General features: G+C 48.1%; 5 protein-coding genes across 20 annotated transcripts in view; 4 read left to right on the plus strand and 1 right to left on the minus strand.

The window, feature by feature from the left end:
- The window catches only part of LOC114853094 (nuclear factor 1 X-type-like), a 92537-nt gene extending 86379 nt beyond the window's left edge, over window positions 1-6158 (plus strand). For all 15 annotated transcript variants that reach the window (XM_029146109.3, XM_029146089.3, XM_029146066.3 and 12 more), the window contains one exon: window positions 1519-6158. In XM_029146109.3, coding sequence (XP_029001942.1) covers window positions 1519-1533 — 15 coding nt within the window. In that variant the 3' untranslated portion in view covers window positions 1534-6158. The remainder of the gene's footprint in view (window positions 1-1518) is intronic.
- Window positions 6159-7237: 1079 nt separating this feature from the next.
- rnf11a (ring finger protein 11a) lies at window positions 7238-10107 on the plus strand. Its single transcript, XM_029157710.3, has 3 exons — window positions 7238-7655; window positions 8075-8247; window positions 8412-10107. Exons 1-3 carry the CDS (start codon window positions 7557-7559, stop codon window positions 8581-8583), a joined length of 444 nt encoding a protein of 147 aa, XP_029013543.1. The 5' UTR covers window positions 7238-7556; the 3' UTR covers window positions 8584-10107.
- Window positions 10108-10254: 147 nt separating this feature from the next.
- LOC114859714 (heme oxygenase-like) lies at window positions 10255-11909 on the minus strand. The gene is made up of 6 exons (XM_029157709.3): window positions 11780-11909; window positions 11608-11671; window positions 11381-11492; window positions 11072-11287; window positions 10719-10991; window positions 10255-10610 (listed from the first exon to the last, which is right to left on the minus strand). Exons 2-6 carry the CDS (start codon window positions 11655-11657, stop codon window positions 10425-10427), a joined length of 837 nt encoding a protein of 278 aa, XP_029013542.1. The 5' UTR covers window positions 11658-11671; window positions 11780-11909; the 3' UTR covers window positions 10255-10424.
- A 411-nt stretch (window positions 11910-12320) lies between these two features.
- On the plus strand, window positions 12321-15646 carry LOC114863430 (HMG box-containing protein 4-like). 2 transcript variants are annotated; one of them, XM_029164296.3, is made up of 7 exons: window positions 12321-12997; window positions 13478-13517; window positions 13765-13835; window positions 13925-13981; window positions 14129-14458; window positions 14656-14778; window positions 14902-15646. In XM_029164296.3, exons 2-7 carry the CDS (start codon window positions 13484-13486, stop codon window positions 14944-14946), a joined length of 660 nt encoding a protein of 219 aa, XP_029020129.1. In that variant the 5' UTR covers window positions 12321-12997; window positions 13478-13483; the 3' UTR covers window positions 14947-15646. The 2 variants fall into 2 exon arrangements, with proteins under 2 accessions (XP_029020129.1, XP_029020128.1); XM_029164295.3 differs by having other exon boundaries at window positions 12325-12997; window positions 13469-13517; window positions 14902-15642.
- Window positions 15647-15685: 39 nt separating this feature from the next.
- LOC114861897 (uncharacterized) lies at window positions 15686-20703 on the plus strand. The gene is made up of 8 exons (XM_029161586.2): window positions 15686-15891; window positions 16525-16850; window positions 16938-17048; window positions 17275-17394; window positions 17682-18057; window positions 18140-18196; window positions 18268-18623; window positions 18775-20703. The coding sequence occupies exons 1-8, from the start codon at window positions 15828-15830 to the stop codon at window positions 20209-20211; spliced, it is 2847 nt and encodes a 948-aa protein (XP_029017419.1). The 5' UTR covers window positions 15686-15827; the 3' UTR covers window positions 20212-20703.
- The last annotated feature ends 1023 nt before the right edge of the window (window positions 20704-21726 follow it).

Raw genomic sequence — 21726 nt, forward strand, 5'->3', positions numbered from 1 at the left:
CAGAACACTTACTCTGTCCTGCTATTGCTTTCTAAATGTTGTAGAAAAACATACTTTCTGCCAAGCTTGCTGCATGCACAGTGAGAACCTAGGCACTGGTATCGACTGTTAGCAGTTAGCTGAGCCTAGTAGGTCAGTAACAGCCTCAGCCAGAGTGAGTAACAGAGGTCTGTGCCTATCCTGCTGTTCCCTGGCATATGGAGAGGTTCAGACGGTGGCCCTGCCAGCCCGCCTTGCCGCCTGCTAGCCAACTAGCCAAGACGGAGGGAGAGAACCTTCCCAGTGCTGTCAGAGGGAGACGCGAGGAAAAGCTGGTCTAAGGAGCTCTCTGGTGGTGAGACCTGGGCTGTGCAGGAAGGCCGGGGAATAGAAGGAAGCGTGTGTGAAAAAGTAAGAGGCACCGAGAGAAAGGGAGAGAGGAAAAAAAAAAGAGAGCGGGAGTTAGTCAAAGCTCGCTGCACTCCACAGTCACGTCCCGACTGTCTGGTTGCTGCGGGCAACCAGACATGATGTCATAGGCAGTTGAACTTGGACTTGAAGCGAGGTTGGGGAGGGGGGTCACTTCCCACTGCCAAGGATTACATTTGGAGAGCCAGAGTAAAAGAGGTAGAGGAGAGAAGCAGGGGGTTGAGGGAAGTAGGGGCCAGGAAGAACACCTATCTGCAAAGAATTATGGGTAGGAAATGCCTCTGCACACATGGGCAAAAGACGACGGACGCTTGGTGGGTTGGGGGGGGGGGTGAAATCTTCTTAAAGTTGGTTGAATGGAGGAGCTGCGGGGTTATTCACTGCTCACGCCGGGCCTGTGGAATGTCAGACGCAGCCAGGCCGGGTCAGCCAAAGCTGCCTCTCTGCCCTCTTATCAAACTGAGAAACTGGATCCCTGGTGGAGCCGCCCTTAATAGCTTTACAGTGTAGACGGAGACCACTCGGGCCCACAGAGCGCACACCAGTGGGGGGGGGGGTCGCCTGACATGTGAGCAGGTAGCGCATGACACAGCAGTTCTACTCAAAGATAATCGACGGATGAAGAAAATGCTTCCCAGAAGCTGTTTTAATGCGTCTGTGTGAAGTTTGAAAGTTTAGGCAGTAGCTTTTTAACTCGGGACAGCAGAGCTCAGCAAGCACCACAAGTGAAGCAGCAGTAGGTAGCCATCTAGTGGATAATACTTATACGAGTATTATCTGCCAGGTTTTTGATTCCCTAAAACAAATCAGTGTCTACTTAGAGCCCCTTTTACCTGATGCATATGTCTCCTGTGGAAAAGTTAAACTACTACCTTCAGAAATGTCTTGTACCTCCTGTGGGTGTCTTGGCCTTGCTGTTATTAATGAGTGTTTCAACATGTTGTGCATTTTTCCTTTTTTTGTGCGTCCCACCACTTTGTAGATGTTTATAGGTATCAGTAATTATCCTTTTTGTTTTTTGCGCTACCAGCTGCAGCTCTGGACTGAAGAGTAAACCGACTTACTTAGTGTAAATGTGCTGCTGATTACATTTTCTCCTCTCTTCCACAGTCCTGGTTCCTCTGACAAGGCCTCTCTGAATCAACAGCTAAACTTGTGTCATGAAAATTGGAAATTTAAAAAAAACAAACACATCATCGCTGAATAAGAACAGACTGCAGACACTAAAAGGTCTCTCGCCAACACTATTCCAAGTACTACTACAGAACCCGAAAACCCCCACTCTTCAAGAGGACTCCCAATCCAACACAATTTGAACAGGAATGTTCGTCCCTCTTTATGCAGGAAGCTTCAATGAGATTGAGTGGACAGACTCAGAATGCATGGAGGAGGGATAGCAAGATGAGGAACTGTCTCACACACACACCACAAAATGTCAGAAAGGAAACACAATGTGGTAACCTGACAAATGACCAATTCTACATTTGTTGTTTTTTTTTTATGTTTTATTTTTTCTTTCTTTTTGTTGTCTCCACAATGAAACACCATGCATTGGCTTGGAGATCAATAAAAGCAAAAGGTAGTGGTAAATGGTGAAGTCAGATGTGCAAGATGAAATCCTTGCCACCCAAAGTGCTCACATTTACATTTGTGTGTGGGACCGGGCACCTCTCCTCCAGGCGCGTGGTCCCACCCACACCCCATCCCGACCCGGAGCTCAGAGCTTCTCGGGGCCCAGATCAGAACCACAGCCACACGCCTGTCAGCTGCCACCCTCCGCCACTCAATTCGCTCAGCCCTGAGCCTCTCTCAATCCTGATTGGCCAATCATGGTGACACCATCCAATGGTGTGACATATATGCACTAAGTGGCTGGTCTTTGTTTACCTGTCAAAGTATCAAGATGTCCTGCTGTGGGAGATGTGAAAGCCATGAGGCAAGTGCAAGCAAGTGAACACACAACAGTCAGACATAACACTAACTTTACATGTGCTCTTTCGTCCCCTCACCTATGCACTATTAATTTTTAATAAGGGATGGACAGCATTGCACATCGCTGGTGAGATGAGTGATTAGAGACGTGTGCAGAGGCTGGCGGCCATTGCAGGGATGTGGCTGTGCTAACTCACAACACAGGGCACAAACATGCACATAAACGCACGCACACAAGTGATCACATGCAGTATACACTCACAGAACCCCCCCCCAAATAGTCAGTCACGACCATTCCCGGTATCATCCTGCTAGTACACTTGCTGGAATTTCCTTTGCAGTAATGCACACACAGCATCCACTTCATATTATTAGTTTTCATTTAGTTTGTAGACGGGTTTTTATTTGCCAGGTTTAGGTTTGGTTTTGTCTCCCTTGGATTGTTTTAACCTACTCTTGCATGTCACACCGTTCTTCTTTAGTTTGCAGTAAGACGTTGAGTATCACGCTCGGATTCCAGTGGAACAGTAACAGCAGCTTCTCAAATCTCTCCCGTATGGACAGCACAGTAACCAGAGCTCATCACACGCATCCCTTGCATTGCTTCACCCCGTATCCCTTAGTCGAGCACCAGGAAAACCCAGAGGACTACACACACAACGCATACAACATAAGATGCACATTAGCGACGCCAACACCATCAACCTATAAATGTATAAAGGGAAGCCTTGATATGTGGTTCTCCAAACTGCCTTTGTTAATGGTTTTTCATTCACTTAAGATTTGTCTTTAATTTGAGATTTTTTCCTATGTAAATGTTCACATTGAAATTACTCTTTGTAATATTCTCATGATGACACAATCCAACAAAAGCCGACCTCACAAAATAACTGGACTGCCTAGCTGTTGGTTCCATTTTGCAGGGATAGTAAACAGGGCTGAGACCCTGCTCTCAGCCTCTCTAGTAACATTAGGTCTATGTACTAAACACCATATATCAAGACAATATATGAAAGTGCCTCTGTATTCCCTTCATGCAATTAGTAATAAACTTGACTTCAGGTTCTCCTCCCACATATAAGCTAAGGCTACAGAGAGTGGTAGCGCTGGTGATGTGGAAACCATTGGCCTAGAACAGATCTTTATAGAGGACTGCAAACCTTTTTTTGTAAAGACAGAGAGAGAGATCTTATACATATATATTTATGATATATGCTCCTTTTTAACTTTTACTACATGAGCTTGTTGGCAGTCTAGTTATTTTCTGAACTCTCACCTTACCCCATGACTTGTTTCAGTAAAATCACCTTGCTGTTACTAGTACGAATAAAACGACACACGCCATCTGCAGCGCAGCAGTATAATACCTAGATGAACATGTTAAAAATCGACAGTAGGTTTGAAGAAAAAAGTGTTTGTTTTTTGATGGAAAGTATTATTATTGAAAAATATGTGTCGATTGAGCCACGTGCAATGCATTGGGTAGATCATTGTGTTTGTCTGTTAGAGATTTTTAAGAAAGCTAAGAGAAAAGAGAAAAAAAATGTATTTGTTTCAAGTCCGTAAGCTCCAGGACTCTAAACTAGAGGGCCATGAAAAATCCTAGTCTTTGTAAGTTGGGGGTATTTGTTTTTATTTCCTTTTTGTCTCTTTTTTTAATGTTTTATGTGTAATCATTTGTTTATAAAAATGTGGGAGGGCTGAAGGAAAAAAAATTACACAGCTTCAGAAAAAAATTCTCTATCAGATGAAACTGGTGCTTTAACACTATAAAGTACATTCACAACTATTATAAATGGATGGTAATGAACAAAAATAAGACCATTTAGGAAACAGCATTAGTCCTCTCTCTATTTGTATTCTTGTATATGTATCGAGTGGGGGGAGAGGTTCCTATTCCTTAAGGTTGTGACACAAAAGGCATTTTGGTTCAACCTTTAGAAAACAAACAAGCCCGAGAAACGTCCGACACCTTTTCCCATGCACTGCCTGAAACTCACCAGCAAAATGAAACCAACATCCCAATTCAGTGTCTATTAGCATAAAAACATGACAAGTTCCTCTCTGCGCTGGGGGAGAAGCCTCGCATTCATAAATATTCTTATTCCAATCATCTAAAGGTGTTTCTGAGTTTAGAGCAGGACACGGGTTGTGTTGACTCAGACCTTCCGTCTCCTGCACTGATAACAGAAACGGCGACAAAAGGTTTAGGAACCAGGCAGCAAGTTGAGCCTCTCCCCTGTTCCACCCCTTTCTCTGTAAATGACTCTTATAGTGCTTGTGCTGTAGTGTATAGTTCCCAGCAGTTAAAGGTTGTCCCCTAAAAGTGCCTTTTGTTCACAGACTCCATTTTGTAATCCAGATCGCCTTTTTTTTGTTTTGTTTTTTTCCCAAAATGGCTGCAGGTAGCAGGTTGCCCCTGAGCGCCCGAAGGAGACAAAGGTCGTCATCCCAAGGGCTCTGAGGAACAACGTTCTGCCTTTGGCTTCGAATTGTACCTCCCCTATATCCTATATCCTCTTTTCCTTTTCATATGTGTGTATATACAGTATATGTGTATATATACATATATAAAAAGGATACTGGTGTGAATTAGTTATTTACTTTTTATTGATAAATGATGAGAAGTTTTTTTTGAAAGGCAAAAATCTTGTTCAGCTCTTGCTTTCTTTTTTCTTCCCCTCTGTCTCCGCTGCCTGTTTTCTATGGGACACTGGAGTAGTCTGTAACTGTGCGTCCCTTTCTCTCTCTCTCTTTTTCCCCCTCTCTCTCTCTCCCTCTCTCTCTCTTTCTCTCCTTCGCCCTCTCTGCTAGCGGGAGGTTGGAAAAAAAAAAATATTGCCGAAAAACTTTTGTCTTGAGCAGAATGCAGTTAGCTCACGTTATTCTTGTCTGTATGCTTCATGTTGTATTACCATACCCATCTTCTTCAGCTTCTCCATTCAACAGCTAATGTAAGTGAACAAATTACGCTGACGGGCTTTTTGGGGGTGTCCTTGGGTGGGTTAGGAAGGGATGACAGGGCTTCAAGGGACTGGGTTGAAGAGGTTCACAGAGGATGTATGGGGTCAAGAGGGCTGGATGAACTGCTTTGGGGTGTTGGAAAGGGGCTGCTTGGACTATGATAAAAGTTTGATCTTATTTTAGGTATTTATTTTTTGGCTTTGTTTTATTCCCCCCCTTTTTTTAAAGCTTTCCTGTCATTTGGATTTCTTTTAATATTGCTATCAGGGTATGCTGTCATTCGGGCTCTCTTGGAGAATGCCTTGGACTGTAAGTGGAAGCTTCAAGCACCTTATAACCGGACTTGTCCTGCATGAGGCAGAAACGGGGGAGTCGTATTCCCACGACATATCCAACATTCTAACCAATCCTTTAAAGTCAAGTATTATTGTGCGTGGTGGGTTTCCCACAGCGAAACTCTCTCAGCAGTATTAGCCATTTCAAACACACCAACCTGATAGACAAGAAGCCAGCGTGAACCTGAGCTCTCAGATTTTTGAGGATTCAGCTGAGTCCCTCCATTTTTCTCCACTGTCTCCCTCATGCTGGACCGCTCCGTGTCTGTTTTCTTGTTTTTGTTTATTTTCTCCGTAAGCGTGTATGGTTGTCGGTGTAATAGGCAGCACCCTAGGCCCCCTGACTCCCAGCTCGTCTACTCCTCTGTCTACACCCTCAGCGCAGCACCACTTTATGAAAACACCCCCAGAGCTCTAGGTGAAATGCATGTGTTAATTACAGTTTCTTTTCCATAAGAAGAAAAACACAGTTTGAGAAGAGCAGCACCTGATTGAATAAAAAGGATGTTCTTGACTGTACTGGGTTGCTGTGCCATGTCTTTTTTTGTGCAGACTGTGTGTTTTACTGTATGATGATTCACTGACTTTTTGTAGCCCTACCAACATTTAAATGTTTCAGAATATTTTGGCCTAAACAATTTGTAAATACAATTTATAAAGTGCTTCAGAGCCAGTGATTCTGTTCCAGCATGTCCATCAATCAGCTATGAATAAATATAGTAAATATAAAAACAAACAACAACATTTCAAATGCCTAAATAATATTGCGTTTGTGGTTCAGTGGTAGTAATGTGGAGCTGCTTATTTTCTGAGACAGGCAGCAATATAGTAATCCAGGGTCAAGACAACGTTTACTGCACAGCGCTGAAATCTGGCATTGTGACTACACACAAACAACACTCTAGTTAAGGTAATAATATTTAGCTATATTACTGAACAAGCTTTACCTCGATATCTTTTACTTGTCATTCTTTTATTATATTATAATATATATTATTATTATTATAAGTTCCATAAATTTCTAGACTCTCCTCCAGACATGCATCAAGACAGAGGTCATTTAAAGTCATCAAGTCATTTAAATCTGAAGAGTTTGATACTTTAAGTTTTGCACCTGTGCATTTGCTCATGTGTTCTTCATCCTGCTCTTTTTTTATACAATTTGTAGCAGTGTATTGCTGCCCTCCACTGGTCCCTGTCTCTCTACAGCTGCTCATTGACTTGGACTTGATCTTTAATTTGCACAAAACAGATGTTGTTATATATATATATATATATATATATATATATATATATATATATATATATATATATATATATATATATATATATCTATATATATATATATATATATATATATATAATTTAAAAAGTTAAATTTGAAAAGTAAAACTCATCACAAATAGTTTGACCACTTATTTCATTTGATTTTGATTGCATTATGTTTGTAACATTCAGACAGTGAAGAATATATACATATATATATATATAGATAAATTTTTTTTCTATGAAAATTCTATATATAATCTTCTATATATATAATATTTTGGGTTACCGATGGTGGGACTCCGCTTTTATTGTGAAAGTCTGCAAATTCACAATTTTCTATTGACGACATTTCCGGTATATGCTTTTTGTAAACACTAGAAACTTAGACTCACGAACGCCGCCTCACACCCACAGGTAAAACATATGTCACCGACTGTTTCGCTCGCCGCAGTGTAGGTGAGCATCCTAGCCTTCGTCCCGGTCGGTGAGCGACGCTTTCCCTCCGGTTCGTCCGTCCGGACGTTCAGGGAATGATCCGAGCTAAGCTAACCTCTGCTGCTAGCTGGTAGCTTAGCCCCAGCTGATGCGGTGCTAAGTGCGCGTCGCCCTCCCGAGAAAAGTGAACAGTCTCATGGTGGTTTCAGTTCAATGGGGAACTGCCTGTTTTCGCAAGGTGCGGATGACCTGTCGTTGCTGAACGAGTCCGAGGGCGGCAGTCTGCCCGGGGAGCCTCCGCCGCCCTACCAGGTGAGCAGCCCGGTGCCGGAGGTGAACAACCTCCGGGGTGTCGGAACAGGCGGGCACCGTGAAGCAAGTAGCAAACCCGACACCTGCTAATGGAATAATAATGTTAGTTAAATGTTTAAGCTTTTATTTTACTCTTTATGTTGATACGGTTCTTCTGCCATTTCACAAAAGTCATGTTCTCCTCCAGCAAAGTGAAACTATAGACTTCATTAATACTGTACATACATTAACATCAGCCTCAGACATCACATATACAATGACGTGAAAGGTTTTATTCAGGAAACTTGTTCCATGAATGGTTTAGCCTGTTTTAGTGTTTCTTTGTGAAGATCAGACCAGGCATCGTGCGGTGACCCACAACCTTTGCACAGCACTGTCTCCCTCCAAGAGCAGCCTTATTACACAGCTTTCGTCCCCAGGAGCGGGTCCAGCCAGCGCTGGTGTACCACCCCACGCCGGGGGAGAATCGTCTGGCCAGCCAGCTGACCGAGGAGGAGCAGGTCCGCATCGCCCAGCGCATCGGCCTCATCCAGCACCTGCCCAGAGGCGCCTTCGACCCCGGCTCCGACCCCTCTGACAAGAAAGTTAAAGAGTGAGTGTGAACTTGGCAAAACTCTGGATTGATTTTTTTAATTCAGGTATTTAAAGGACTTAAGTGCTCTTTGATCACAAAATTGGTTTTTCTGTTGTGTTTTTCTTCATATTCGTTAATCTGATGAATCAGGAAGTTCACACTTACTCTACTTTCTCCTCCAGGTGCGTGATCTGCATGATGGATTTTGACTACGGCGATGCCATTCGGTTCTTGCCCTGCCTTCACATCTACCACGTGGACTGCATTGACCCCTGGCTGATGCGCTCCTTCACCTGCCCTTCCTGCATGGAGCCCGTCGATGCCGCCCTGCTGTCTACTTACGAAACCAACTGAGTGGCTCCTGGGAGCTGCTCCTGCCTAACACACCTGCACCTTCTTAACCGACACTGTCCTAGCTGTTCGTACAGGTAGTCAAGGTAATGTGACATTATGCAGCTGTTTGGAGACCGTTTTGGGATGCAGACAGATGTTAAAACTGTGTCCTAAAGCACGTTGCTTAATTATGCATCTATTTGGGCTTTCGAAACTCTTTGCCTTTTACAGTAGGACAATGTGCCAAATCAAGCTAGATGCAGAATGTGGAAATCTGTACAAGTAGCATAACATTACAGCAGAATTGTAATTGTATTTACACCATTGTTTAACTGACAGTTTATTCACGTTTGTGATTTTATTATCATTTACTAATTGTCACTTTTCTTTCCCTTTCAATGTGCAATATGTCATATTAGCAGAGAACACGCTGACCATTCATCTTGCTGGCATTGTTTGTCAAAGCTGAAGTGAAGCTACTGTTATAAAACGAACACATGGTCTAGAATGTCACAAAAACACAGACCTCTGTTGAAATGCAGTCAGCGAAGTACAGATGGAACAAAAAATGCTTAGATCCTATGATCTCTGATGAGTTAAGATGGTGTAAACGCAGTGTTTGTAGGTTTTTGAGGAAAGGTTCTGTTTGATCTGATTAGAGTTTTTTTTGGTACTGTAGTTTTCATTTGAAGCTGCTTTTCTCAATGTGTATTGTGTTGTTGTTTGTCACCTGTCTATATTATAGGTTCTGTCTTTTGCTTCTTATTTTTAGTTTTTCAGAATTACACCCTTGCTGCATTGTTTGTTTACTCCGTGACATTTACCAATTTACAACGCGTGCAATCCCCCCCTGAAGCACCTTGGGACACGTCATCCGGCACTCTGTGGTTTGTAGACTTTGCAGATTGCAGTGTGTTCTGATTCTAGTGTATGTATGATTGTGTTTTAAAGGATTTGCATGTTGAGGACAACCTGTAAATGAACCCTGTCAGTCGTGAAGCTCGTCGTAGTCACCGCACCTCTCTTTTTTTTAGATTTGGGTTTTGTGTTCACAGCCTTTTTACAACAAGCGATGCATTTCTAGAGCTCTATTAAGACGAATAATGTCTCATTCTTCGGTATTAGATGTGCCCACTCTGATACTGACGGACTAATGTATAGCACAATCAAGTAAAACGGTGTCAAAGAAGCTGCAGCAGTGGAAAAGATTGCCCTTTGAATGTAAAGCATCCTTTTAGCTTTTAAACATCTGGACTGTGACAATTAGAGGACTGTCTGATTTACTCAGGCTGCTGTGCCTTCTAGGGTTAAATTAAACCAATTCCAGTGAAGTACAATCATTTCTGTCATAACTTGTTTGTTTTTCTTTGAATTGATCTTTGGGGAGTCTGATAGCAGCGCTGTAACCGACAGTGTTTTTAGCAAACCGGGCAAGGGTGATGCCAGAAGTTTGCTCTGGCTGCTGCTTTAATTTATAATGAGCACCACTGGCGAACGGGTTTTAGGAAATTCATGACAATAATAAATGTGTGTATCAAATTTTAAGCAAGTGCAGTATGATGTCTTGTCTCTTGATTGATTTTATTGCCAAACAGACTGATCTTTTTGGGCTTATATTAAAACTGACTATTGCAGGATGTGTCAATGTTCAACTCGTTACCTTTGGAGAAAATAGATAATTCATTCATCAACTCATTTTATATTCAAAAAACTTTATTAAATAGTTTCATATTTACAGTATTAAGACGTATATTGCACTTTCTAAAAGTGTTAGAGAAGAATTATTGAATACATGTGACCGTGGTTCTCAATGAAATTACAAAAATATAACAAAAATTCTGTTAAGTGCTGGTGTTTGGTGTCTAAAGAACATAGATTCCCATACTGACAGTGGCCAGAGCCACAAACAGTCCCAGGAACATCCTGAGCAGAGGAGAAGCGCTGACTGAGGTCCCAGGGAGCTGGAGGCTCTTCTCTGGCTCGGAGTGTGTGGAGTGTGTTTTCTGGCTTTCCGTGAGATTCACCATCTTTTGTAAATCATCAAAGACCTTCAAAACAAAAGTAACAAAGTCCATAAACTCTCTGACCACATTACTCATTAAAGCCGTCCTGCAACAGGCATTTTAGGCTCGGGCTCATTCACCGGCGCTTCCTACCTGAATGTTCAGCTCAAAGGAGCGGACGGCCTCCTCCAGCACGCCGTTCCTCTGCTCCTCCGTCAGCTCCAGGTTGTTCATGCGGCTGCGGTACAGCTGCTTGAACAGGTTGGCGCTGGAGACGCCGGGAAACGCGAAGAACGACAGACCCTCGTTGCTCTTCAGCCCCATGGACCTCTGGGCAATTCGCCCCAAGATCTGCCCCCCGGACAGGTCCCCGAGGTACCGAGTGTAGGCGTGGGCGACCAGGAACTCTGGGTTTTCCTCACCAATCTGAGCAGAATGGGAGTTGAGCGGTTCGATCCAGTGCCACGTGACTGATGTGGTCAAATACGCGTTACACAGTAACATACCTGTCTGAGTCTGTGGCAGTATCTCTGCGTCGCTGCAGGGACGACGATCCTCTCCCTCCAGTTCTGGCCGTAGAAGTGCTCCAGGTCTTTCTGGATGGACTCCAGCCTGGCCAGTTCAGCGGGGAAGTAAATGGGTGCGACACCGGGGTGGTTGCAGTTCCTGTCCAGCGCCTCCTCCAGAGCCTGGTAGATGTCATGCAGCGAGCACAGGAGGAGCTGAAGAGGAGGAGCAGAGGTGTCAGAGACTTTACTGCACATTAAAACGACCAGAAGTCAAATATTTAGACGTACTAATGCACTGTGTGTTACCTTATATTGCGCAAGAGTGACCTGTCCCCTCTGGAAGCTCAGCATCAGCTGCGTGTTCTCCGCTCTGACGTGACTCTCCTTCGTCACCTTTTTGATTTGCTCCGACAGGTCCCTGCAGGAGGGAAGAGAAAGGAACACATGAATGGACGGCGCAGTGTGTGTAAATGTGTGATTCGGCAAAGTTCGCCCACAATGAGCACGTGAAGACACCATAAACGCACTCATACCTGTCTGTCAGCTGCTCAGCTGCTGTCTGGCTCTTATTCCCTGTCTCCATTGTGGTCCTGAAAACTAAAGCAAAACAAAGGGTTTTCAAAACCATCTCATAGCATAATTTATTATTAATAAGGAGATGTGAAAACAACCCCAGGCATTATATAAACATGGTATTTTAGTCACCGGTTGAGGATGAAGTCTGCTCCGGTCTGCGGGGTTCCCCTCTGGATGCTCAGCGCTGCTTGTGCTGTGAGCGCAGAGCAGCTGCTGCCTCTTTTATAGCGTCCTCCCGCGTCTCCTCCCTCCAGCAGCTGGATGAAAACAGGAAGCACAGGTCACAAGCCTCGGCTACACTAAGGGTGATGTGACAACTTTGAGAAAAAACAGTGGGAGGGACTGAGAGTTAGCGTGACGCAGCGGGGAGGAGCCGCGGGCCTTAGCGTGAGTCAGGAGCTCGGAGCGACGCCGCTGGAAGCGCGGGGGGAGGGGGAGCGGCCGCTAAGCGTGACGGTGCAGATTTGGAATTCCATGGGGAGGAGGAGGAGCCGGGTCTAAGCATGACTCCACGAGTTTCCCAAAGCGGGGGAGGGAGGAAGTGTGCAAACGGTGACCAAGCACGGGGAACAGTCACGTGACCGTGTGGAGCACCGCGGCAGCGTTCACAGTTTACGCACATGACTCACCGACGGGTTCAGTAGAACAGAACAGACAGTTCAATGCTCGCGTGCGTCATGTATCCATGGTTTATTTTTAATGTTTAATGATAATTTACATCAAATCCTCGACTTTGTGTCGATGTGTGGTTCGACCATTAGTTATGACATGAGTGATACAAACCAATGGTTGAGCACTAGCAGTGTTGAGGTTTGGAAATTACACCTGTGTGTGAGATTGCGAACATTAATCTGTTTATGTGTAATTATGTGCTGCCTTCAGGGGCGCTTCTCCTCGGAGGAGTCGTGAGACGTCCACTGAGTGCAGGAAAAAATGAACCTGCCAAGAACTACGTAACTAAAATATTAGCGCATGCTGAGATTTTTTTCTTAATGGGACCGGGAGATCCTGAAATACTGAAAACTGCCAAATCAAGACACTCTAAGGTTATGAGTCCACGTAAAAGACTTTGACGAGGGGACAGAACCGCTGCAGCCTGGCCGACTCCCAAACAGCTGCTCTCAATCACCTCAGCTCACTCGGTCACCAATAGCGTGACTCAGCAGACCACGGAGAGGAGACGGGGAACCGTGCTAAACGTGAATCAGCAGCTTTCCGACGCGGAGCGGAAGCCCCGAGTTAATCAGTGAACATGAAGTTGGCCTGTGTTTCACTGGGCGTTATTACAGCACGGGTGCAGGTTGAAGCCGTGGACTGACGCTTAAAGCTGGAAACACCAGACTCTCGGTAATTTAACATTGTGCAGCGTCAAACACTGCATCAGTAGTAACTAACTAACTAACTAACTAACTAACTAACTAACTAACTAACTAACCCGAAGAGTAAGGAAGTGATTGTTGTTTACTTGTTTAGCCACTTTGTTTATTTTGATAAAACAACTATTATGATATGCTCGAAACCAAATCCGAAATAATTTAGACTTTATGCACAAACTTTCATGAGATGCGAGTCCTTCGAGCCACAGATGTCTGTCTGAACTCTGTCTTCAGTACATGTGATCTTCTGATTTGGCCCAGATGTTCATCCCTGTGACTTAGACTCTGGACTGTGTTGTTGGCAGCTTTACGCAGACAAATCTGATTTTATACAGCTGCAAGGGGAGATTGGACTTTATTACAGTGACCTTTGCTTTAGAGACATTTTCCATTTTATTTCCATTGGTAACATAAAGTTGTGACTGATTCTGATACTCTTCAGCTCTTTTAGGATCCAATGGACTCAGTCAGTGAGATGAGCCAACACTCTGGTAAAGACCCAGCCTTCAGAACACGTGTGAATACGTTGCTTCAGCTGTGAAGTTTTCTCCGTCACTCATGCATCGGGCTGTAATACCCTTGTTTACATGGCTAAATTTGAACAGAATATATCAATTCAACAAGGGGCCAATAGTGTGTATAATGTACGCCAGGCTGTACCGTGTTTATGGAAGATAATTTCACAGTGTATGTGGCAAATAACACCTAAAATGACCAGAATAAATCCCTTAATGGCAGGTGACGGTGGGTGTGAGCCTCCAGGCTGCTTCCCTTTCTATCCAGGCTGGGGTGAGGGAGGAGGAGACGAGGTGAGGGAACACATAGTAGATGGTTCATTTGTACGGACATCCTCATCACTGAACAACTTTGTTGGCCTGACGTCATCTCCTTCTGACAGGATGCACAAGACAAGTGTTTGCGCCTGTGTTGCCCAGCAGGGGGCGCTGTTTATCAGGTAATCGGTGGCCAACCCTGGCGCTCCAGAGTCACGGCCCGGCTCGTTTTCCATCTGACCCGGCTTCCACAGTTGACGTCCTGTTTCTGTTTTTTTTTTTTCTCCTCAGTTTTCTGACTGTTTCTGTTTCTCTCTTTTGCCTTTCAGGACACTCCGAGCTGCAGGTTGGCGTTCCTAGAGGAGCAGCACCACGCGGCAGGCTGCTTCCTCGCCTGCCCGCTCACGCCGCCTCCCGCCGGGCCTGCAGACACAGCCCCTGCTTCGCCGCCGAGCTCCGGGGTTCCTCCGCCGGCGACCCGCCCCGTCACTGACGCCTGTGTTCCCTTTAGCCTCACGTGCATCCCCGCTGCCTCAGCCTGGGACACCCTCACATCCAGCCCCGGCTGCTCGGACGGCGGTCCTGTCAGTGCCGCAGCCCACCTGCACCTCCTGGGGGAGTCCCTGTCCCTGATCGGAGCCCACCTCCAGGAGACAGATGTGAGTGGATGTGAACTCCGTTATTTAGACTCGTTAAGCCGGCAAAAGCTCAGTCTTCATTCAAGGAAAGACATGTTGAAAGCTGTGCTGTAAGTGTTACGGTGCGAAACACTTGTTGGCCTACTGGTGCTGACACGCGCTGAAACGTGTGCATTCACCGCATTAAGTGAGCTTAGAGGCGTTGTGTGTCCCTGCAGAAAGTGCTGTGTGTGTCCGGCAGCTTGTCGCTCCTGCTGGACTCACTGCTCTGCGCCGTGGCTCCTCTAGTCGGCCTCACGGCTCAGATCCCGGAGCTGAGGAGCTGCTCACAGCACAACCTGGTGAGGCCGCTGGCATCGCAACGCACCACAAGTCCACGTATTTTGCACTAGTTCTGCATATGGACCGTGATCCTGCCACTGTTTCACACTATGTTTCTCACTTCTGTCTTTTTTTTTTTTTAGGCTTTCACTCTGGAAAACATTGCTTACCTGATGCCTGGGCTGTGACTGGTTGTCCCACTGAACAACGTTTGTTCTAATGTGATGAAAGACAATTAAGTCAATTTCCACAATTAATTTATTATTTTTTCTTTTTGCAAAAGAATATTTGTGTGACAAAATTTAATTATTTTAAGTGTTTAAGGTTAACATGAAGTTTTTTTGTTGGTTATTTAAAGGACATTGTGTTGGTTATTTGAAGGACATTAAAGCTCAGGTGTCACATTTTCCAAAACTATGTCCTTTAATGTATTGTTAGTTTCCACATTAGAATTGGTATCATCTAAAAAAATAAACAAGCTAAGAATGTACTTAATGTGGACTTCAGTATTTCTAACCTATCTATTATGAAGTGATGAAGGGAGAAGGAAACTCATAGCACTAAGGACAAATCTCTTTCATATACAATGACATCGCTGCCTGAGTTTCTCTTTGACACGTTCTGTTTAAACATTGTCACCACGTCGTGTCTGTCAATCCAGGATGAGAACTGCAAAACATGTGCATATTTTCCAAATTATGCACCTTGACAACTATTAACCAGGAAGCAAACTTGTTTGACAGATATCTATGAGTTATGACAGTTCATGGGTGCGGTAGATAAAAGACAGGCAGAATGATTCACATGTGCCCTGGGATGTTTCTCCTACACCCCAACGTGGAATGTGTTCGTCGTCTGCAAACAAAGAAACCTGTGTGTGTGTGTGTGTGTGTGTGTGTGTGTGTGTGTGTGTGTGTGTGTGTGTGTGTGTGTGTGTGTGTGTGTGTGTGTGTGTGTGTGTGTGTGTGTGTGTGTGTGTGTGTGTGTGTGTGTGTGTGTGTGTGTGTGAGACAGGTGCTCCGAGGGATGTGAGCTTCAATTGACTGCGTTCGAGTGGGAGGCGACTAAAATGCCCAGACGCTCCGTGGAGCAGACGATACATGAGCACAGCGTTGAAGGTCTCACACAGCTGAGTGAGTATGTTTAATTGAATATGTCGTTAAATGCAGCTGAAGGATTATTTAGGAGGTAAACTGTTGTATGTAAACTGAACTCTTTGTTTGGGCTTAACATGTAATATGTATAATGCCCTCTAGTGTATTTACACCATCTGTGTTGACATTGGGCTGTTTATTAGTAGAGTAGCTTTGAAAGCACTTGTTCGTTTAATGCTAGGTTCTCTTATGTGTGCGATGCAAGTTGTGCACTGGTGCCCAGCTTGGCCGTTCCATCCTTTCCCCGTGTGTGAGTTCGTAGGTGCAGGTCCAGGTAGAATGTAGTCGGACTGGACGGACGAGGCTTCGCATACTGTCTTATACACGCTGATCAAATATGGACCCATAGAGAAGCGTAAGAGGAGCTGGGCTAAAACAAAAGCTCCCGAGAGGAGACGTGCGCTCATGCATCAGACGTGTGACAATAGACTTAGCTGCGGGGCGCGAACCTCGCAACATGGAGGCAAAGCAGGCGCCGTCACAGGACTGGTGTTTGGTTTTAGATTCAGTGTCAGTCATCCGTAGATTGGCTGATAACACCCTCACCTGTCCAGTTCTCTGGTTTCCTGTTCCTTCGCACACACGCCACTCACGGGGCTTGCGTTTCTGCAGTTATGAGCAGAGGAAGCCACTCCGGGTCCTCGGCCCAAGAGCTGAGGCTCCTGCTCGTGGGCAACATCGGGTGCGGGAAGACGCTGTCGGCCGACACCGTCCTCGGGCAGCCGTCCCCCGAGTCCCACGCGTCCCCGCGGAGCTGCCGGCTGCGGCAGGGGGCCTTCGAGGGCCGGGCCGTGACCCTGGTGGAGGCGCCGCGGTGGTTCTGGAGCGGCGGGAAGATGGAGGACAGCGTGAGGAAGGAGACGGCCCGGGCGATGACCCTGCTGGAGCCCGGTCCACACTGTATTCTGCTGCTGGTGCCCGTCTTCCAGTTTACAGAGGTTGGTTTCAGTTCGTTTCCATACTGGGTCTAAAAAGGTGTAACGCGAGTCAAAGAGTGACTGTGTTCATTCTGAACGGGATCCCAGATGGAGGGTCGAGTCCCTGCGGAGCTGGAGGAGATGTTTGGGGAGGCCTCGCTTAATCACACCCTGGTCCTGCTGACCTGCGGGGACTACTTAATGGGAAGGACAGTGGAGGTAATCCAACCTTCATCTTTACTGAGCCGAGATAAGGAATCCTCTCATCTGTGCGCACCTGCTATTCAGCAGCGTGTCGTCGGTGTCTGTTCCTGATAATCATTTTAAAACCGAAAGCTTGCGAAAAAGCCACTAACGTGCCTGTGTGCTTGTACTGTACGTTCAGTGCAGTTCTATGGGTTTCCACAGTGACATGGTTCCTAATCAGGCTCTCTCCTGCACACAGGACTACCTGCGGAGTGACTCCGGCCTGAGGCAGGTCGTCGATCGCTGTGGGGGCAGATACCACGTCATCAACAACCGCCAGCGAAACGACCGGGACCAGGTCCGAGAGCTGCTTAAGAAAGTAAGAGCACTGAAAGCATTGTTCCCCTGCGTCTGCATACGCACAGCGTGTGTGACGCTTCCTTGTTTAGTTGTCTGACGAGGTTGCTAAGCACACGGCTTCTCACAGCAACACCCAGTTTGGCTGTGATAAAATCTGACGGAGCCTGAAGCGCGACCAGTTTAGGCATAAATGATTAGTTGAGTCTGAGCCCTGACTGACGAGGTGATAATGTACCTGTCACTGGAGACTATGCGATGTTACATTCAAATCCTGAAGCCTTTGTCGTGCGTGTGTTTATTCGCCAGGTGGACATCATGGTGCAGCAGAACGGGGTGTGTCCCATCAAAACGCTCCGGGACGCCGAGTCTGAGAAACCAGTGCCGGGAGGAAAACGGGAGGTTCTGGAAAGTTACCGAGCTCAAAACGCGGAGAGGTGGGAGTCGGCGCCGGCACGCGGTCGCAACCAGGAAACGGCGAGGAGCGGCGAGGACGCGGGAGACGAGTACAGCGCCGCCCTGCAGAGGAGGAGGAAGGAGCGCAGGGACGAGGTGGAGGGACGGGCGGGCGTGAGGCGGGAGTCCAACGGGCTGCAGTCGGCTCCCGCTCCGAGGCCCGAGGGGTCCACTCACGCGGATGAGGACTGGAGGCGGAACAGGACGCCCAGCTTCAAACTCAACGCAGGCAAGTCCCTCGTCTCCCTCACGACCGCGTGGAAGCGCGAGCAGAGCTGTGATGGACGGTCTCCGCCTTTTCTCCTCTGTAGATGGAGCCCTGCTCTCACAAATGTCTGAGGCCAAGCCGAAGAAGGTGATCAGCACCTGTAAGTCTCTCTCTCTCTCTCTGTTTGTAGTCAGCACCTGAACATGTTCTAACCCAACGCCTCATTTTCAGTGCACCACAGAATCAACAGCTTCGAGGAGCAGTCTCCCTCCCTCTCTCCTACTTCCTCCCCTCGCTCGCCTCCTTTCTCCTCTAACTCTCCCTCGTCTTCGGCCTTCGCCGACTCAGCGTTTTCTGAGCCTTCATCCCCCTCCTCATCGGCCTTTGCCTTCTCTCCTCCCCCGCTCCCTTCGCCCGCCCCTCCGACCGCCGCCTCCTCGTCTCCGGAGCTGCGCCTGGTGCTGCTCGGGCGCTCCGGCGCAGGGAAGAGTGCGACGGGCAACAAAATCCTGGGTCGGGAGGAGTTTGATTCCTGCGCCATTACTCAGGAGTGCGACAAAAAGAAGGCGCTGGTTGGAGGAAGAAGGGTTAGTTAGTTACTTTTTCAGCTCAACTCCCGTTCTTGCCAAAACCTCAAAGAATCTTGACAGCGGCTTTGTGTGTTGTCATAAAACAATATCAGAGCCTGTCTTATTTTTTTTTCCCACGATGTGACGCCGCCTGTTGTTTCCCCTGCAGGTGGCAGTAGTGGACACCCCGGACTGGTTCAATTCCCAGAACGCCCCGGATGAGGTGCGAGCTCAGATCTCCTCCTGCGTCGCCCTGTCCAGTCCGGGCCCTCACGCCTTCCTCCTGTGCGTCCCCTTGGACCGGCCCGCGAAGCTGGAGCTGCAGGCCCTGTGGGCCCTCGACGCCGTCTTCGGCCCAGAAGCGGTGCGGAGGCACACGCTGGTGCTGTTCACCTGCGAGGACCGACTGAGGGAGAGCGGGAGGGCGGGCGGCAGCAGCGTGGAGGCGTACGTGGCCGGTCAGAGGGCGGACCTGTTGAACCTGGTGGAGAGGTGCGGGGACCGGTTCCACGTGATGGCGGCGGGGGACGGGGGGCGCGAGGGGAGGAGCGTGGAGGAGCTGCTGGACAAGGTGGAGCAGATGGTGAAGGAGGCCGGGGGACAGTTCTACTCCTGCCCTGCTTTCCAGGAGGCCGAGAGCCGAGTGAGGCAGAGGCAGGTGGAGATAGCGAGGCAGAGGAGGCGGGCGGAGCTGGACAGAGGAGGCAGCGCCGGGCAGCTGAGCCCCAAGAGGCGCCTGTCCCACATGCAGACCGTGGCGGAGGCCGAGGAGGAGGTGAGAGAGGACGAGATTGAGGACACCAGGGATGAGGCGGAGATGAGCCTGAGGTCCATGGACATCGAGAGCCTCCCCCCCATCGCGGCCGGCGGCCTGCAGGCCTCGGTGCTGCGCTCCGTGGTGGAGAAGATGCAGTGCGGCGCCGAGGCCCTGCCCCGGCTGCTGGCCGGAGGCTCGGCGTGGGCGAGAGACGGCGCCATGCAGGTCCGGAGCAGCCCGGCGTGGGGGGCGCTTAGCAGCGGGGCGCTCAGCGTGCAGGAGATGGTGGTCGGCAGCTCCCTGTGGGAGAAGGTGGGAGCCGGCGCCGGACACGTGTCCAAGGCGGTGGGAGATCGGGTCCCCCAGGTGGTGGTGGACGGTTCTGCGTGGGTGGGCTCCGGAGCCAAAGCGGTGGCAGCTAGTCCCGTGTGGGGACAGGTCGGGTCCGGGGCCAAGCTAGTGGCCGGCACGTCCATGCGGGTCGGAGCGGGGATCGGGACGGGGGCCAAGACCGTGGCCCGAAGCCCGGTGTGGGGGAAGGTGGGTTCTGGGGCCAAAGCGGGGGCCCAAATGGTGGCCCGGAGCCCGGTGTGGGAGCAGGCGGGAGCTGCGGCCAAGCGGGTTCCCAGGGCGCTGCTGGTGGGTGCGGTGCTGGGGCTGGTGCTCGGCGTGCTGCTGTGGGGGGTGCTCGGCGGCGCCGTCGGGGCGGCGGTCGGGTCTGCGGCAGCGGAAGCGGGCCGACGGAAATACGGCAAAAAGAAGGCGGCGCCGGAGACAAAGGACGAAGCTGCGGCGAGAACAGTGAGCGACGGCGTGGACTCTTTGGCCAAGACGCTGAAAACTGAATGACTGAACGCAAGATACTGTAAAAACATGTATGTGATGTAAATGAGAAAACAGTTTAAGGAACTTTTTATCGTGCATGAAAACACTTTTTGCTTTTGGTGGTTGAATTCAAAACAGGTCCTGAGGTGGTTTCACTCCAGATTTAATCCATTTGTTTTATTTGTGTATTGTAGAATCTCAAGTTGCTAATATTTTCTCTTCATCTTCATCATTTTTGTGAACTGCCATTTGTTCATCTATTACATTAAACATAATCTGAATGGAATAATGACTTCTACATGATTCTTCACAAAGCTTCGAGTTTTAAGTTAAACGTGGAGCTCCATCCTGCCTTTGCAGTATATTGAATCATGCTCCAGCTGTGAAGGTGCGTTCATGAGTGTTACTGTACGTGGGTGTGACGCTGGTGGTGAGAGGGAGGAGGCTCCCGTGGATTATCTCCATGGACCAGGCTGGCCAGCGTCGCCCGCTGGGCCTCCTGTATCGGGAGCGCGTCAACACCTCGACACACTGCAGTGTTCACTTTGTGCATTAGGACGATAACAGGTTGGGGATTTGTGCTGCTGTGGTGTGTGTAACGTAACGCATGCCAGGTGTATGGTGACACACACACACACACACACACACACACACACCTTTTCCAGTGATCACCGGCTGTTTTCTCTGAAGCATCACATGCTTGGGGGGTGAGTGTCAATGGCACACAAATCACCCAGGTTCCTTAAAGGAAGTGTGTGTGTGTGTGTGTGTGTGTGTGTGTGTGTGTGTGTGTGTGTGTGTGTGTGTGTGTGTGTGTGTGTGTGTGTGTGTGTGTGTGCGCCTCTCTCTCTCTCTCTCTCTCTCTCTCTCCATTAATATGCCCCCTGCCTCCGTGTGATCGGCCCTGTGGTTTCACAGCGGCGCTGGCGCAGCCGCCGTGCTCTTGTGCAAGCGGCTCTTCCTGTTGTGTGGCCCTGAACGCGGCTGTGCAGAGGTTCCCAGCGCGTCCCGGCGCCTGTTTTCTCTCTCTGTCTCTTTATTTCCCCTCTTCCATGCAGCGGTTGCCACCCTCGCCTCCTCCAGGAAGCTCGCTGGCCGTCAATGAGGCAGCACTAACTGTAGGCGCTTCCTGGCCAGAGACGCGCACATCTGCGCGGCGGCTGCTGTGACACGCTGCACCCCATCACCGACCGCATCCCACATCCACCCCAGCTTCCTAACACACAACCACACACCTGCCATGCGTGGAGCTGCTGTTACATAAATCTTTTTAGTTGGTTCACACCACATCCACCTCTACGGCTGCACGCACAAAAACTACTGAGGTTTTTTCACAATAGCCGCCGGCTTCACAGCCTCCTTGTTTATGATTCACACATTCAACAAACTACTGTTAATCTGTCATCCTGCACAAACAAACATGGACGTGCTGAGGTGCGACTATGTAGACAAGTGGAGTTGTGCGCATGCTATTGTTTAAAATATTAATTCCAAACACAATAGTGGTATATTTAGTATTTTCCCGAGCTCAGTCCAGTT

The sequence above is a fragment of the Betta splendens genome, chromosome 1 (genome assembly GCF_900634795.4).
Source record: "Betta splendens chromosome 1, fBetSpl5.4, whole genome shotgun sequence".
In the NCBI taxonomy this organism is placed as follows: domain Eukaryota; kingdom Metazoa; phylum Chordata; class Actinopteri; order Anabantiformes; family Osphronemidae; genus Betta; species Betta splendens.

Excerpts from the sequence above, each read along its gene's own strand:
- rnf11a (XM_029157710.3), top strand. The coding sequence starts at position 7,557 with ATGGGGAACTGCCTGTTTTCGCAAGGTGCGGATGACCTGTCGTTGCTG. Across the intron at positions 7,656-8,074 it reads AGCCTCCGCCGCCCTACCAG|GAGCGGGTCCAGCCAGCGCT; the intron begins GTGAGCAGCCCG and ends TTTCGTCCCCAG. Across the intron at positions 8,248-8,411 it reads TCTGACAAGAAAGTTAAAGA|GTGCGTGATCTGCATGATGG; the intron begins GTGAGTGTGAAC and ends TTTCTCCTCCAG.
- LOC114859714 (XM_029157709.3), bottom strand. The coding sequence starts at position 11,657 with ATGGAGACAGGGAATAAGAGCCAGACAGCAGCTGAGCAGCTGACAGAC. Across the intron at positions 11,493-11,607 it reads GCTGAGCAGCTGACAGACAG|GGACCTGTCGGAGCAAATCA; the intron begins GTATGAGTGCGT and ends TCCCTCCTGCAG. Across the intron at positions 10,611-10,718 it reads CCTTTGAGCTGAACATTCAG|GTCTTTGATGATTTACAAAA; the intron begins GTAGGAAGCGCC and ends TTTGTTTTGAAG.
- LOC114863430 (XM_029164296.3), top strand. The coding sequence starts at position 13,484 with ATGGACTCAGTCAGTGAGATGAGCCAACACTCTG. Across the intron at positions 13,836-13,924 it reads GTGAGGGAGGAGGAGACGAG|GATGCACAAGACAAGTGTTT; the intron begins GTGAGGGAACAC and ends TCCTTCTGACAG. Across the intron at positions 14,779-14,901 it reads GCTGCTCACAGCACAACCTG|GCTTTCACTCTGGAAAACAT; the intron begins GTGAGGCCGCTG and ends TTTTTTTTTTAG.
- LOC114861897 (XM_029161586.2), top strand. The coding sequence starts at position 15,828 with ATGCCCAGACGCTCCGTGGAGCAGACGATACATGAGCACAGCGTTGAA. Across the intron at positions 16,851-16,937 it reads CCGTCTTCCAGTTTACAGAG|ATGGAGGGTCGAGTCCCTGC; the intron begins GTTGGTTTCAGT and ends ACGGGATCCCAG. Across the intron at positions 18,197-18,267 it reads GAAGAAGGTGATCAGCACCT|TGCACCACAGAATCAACAGC; the intron begins GTAAGTCTCTCT and ends CCTCATTTTCAG.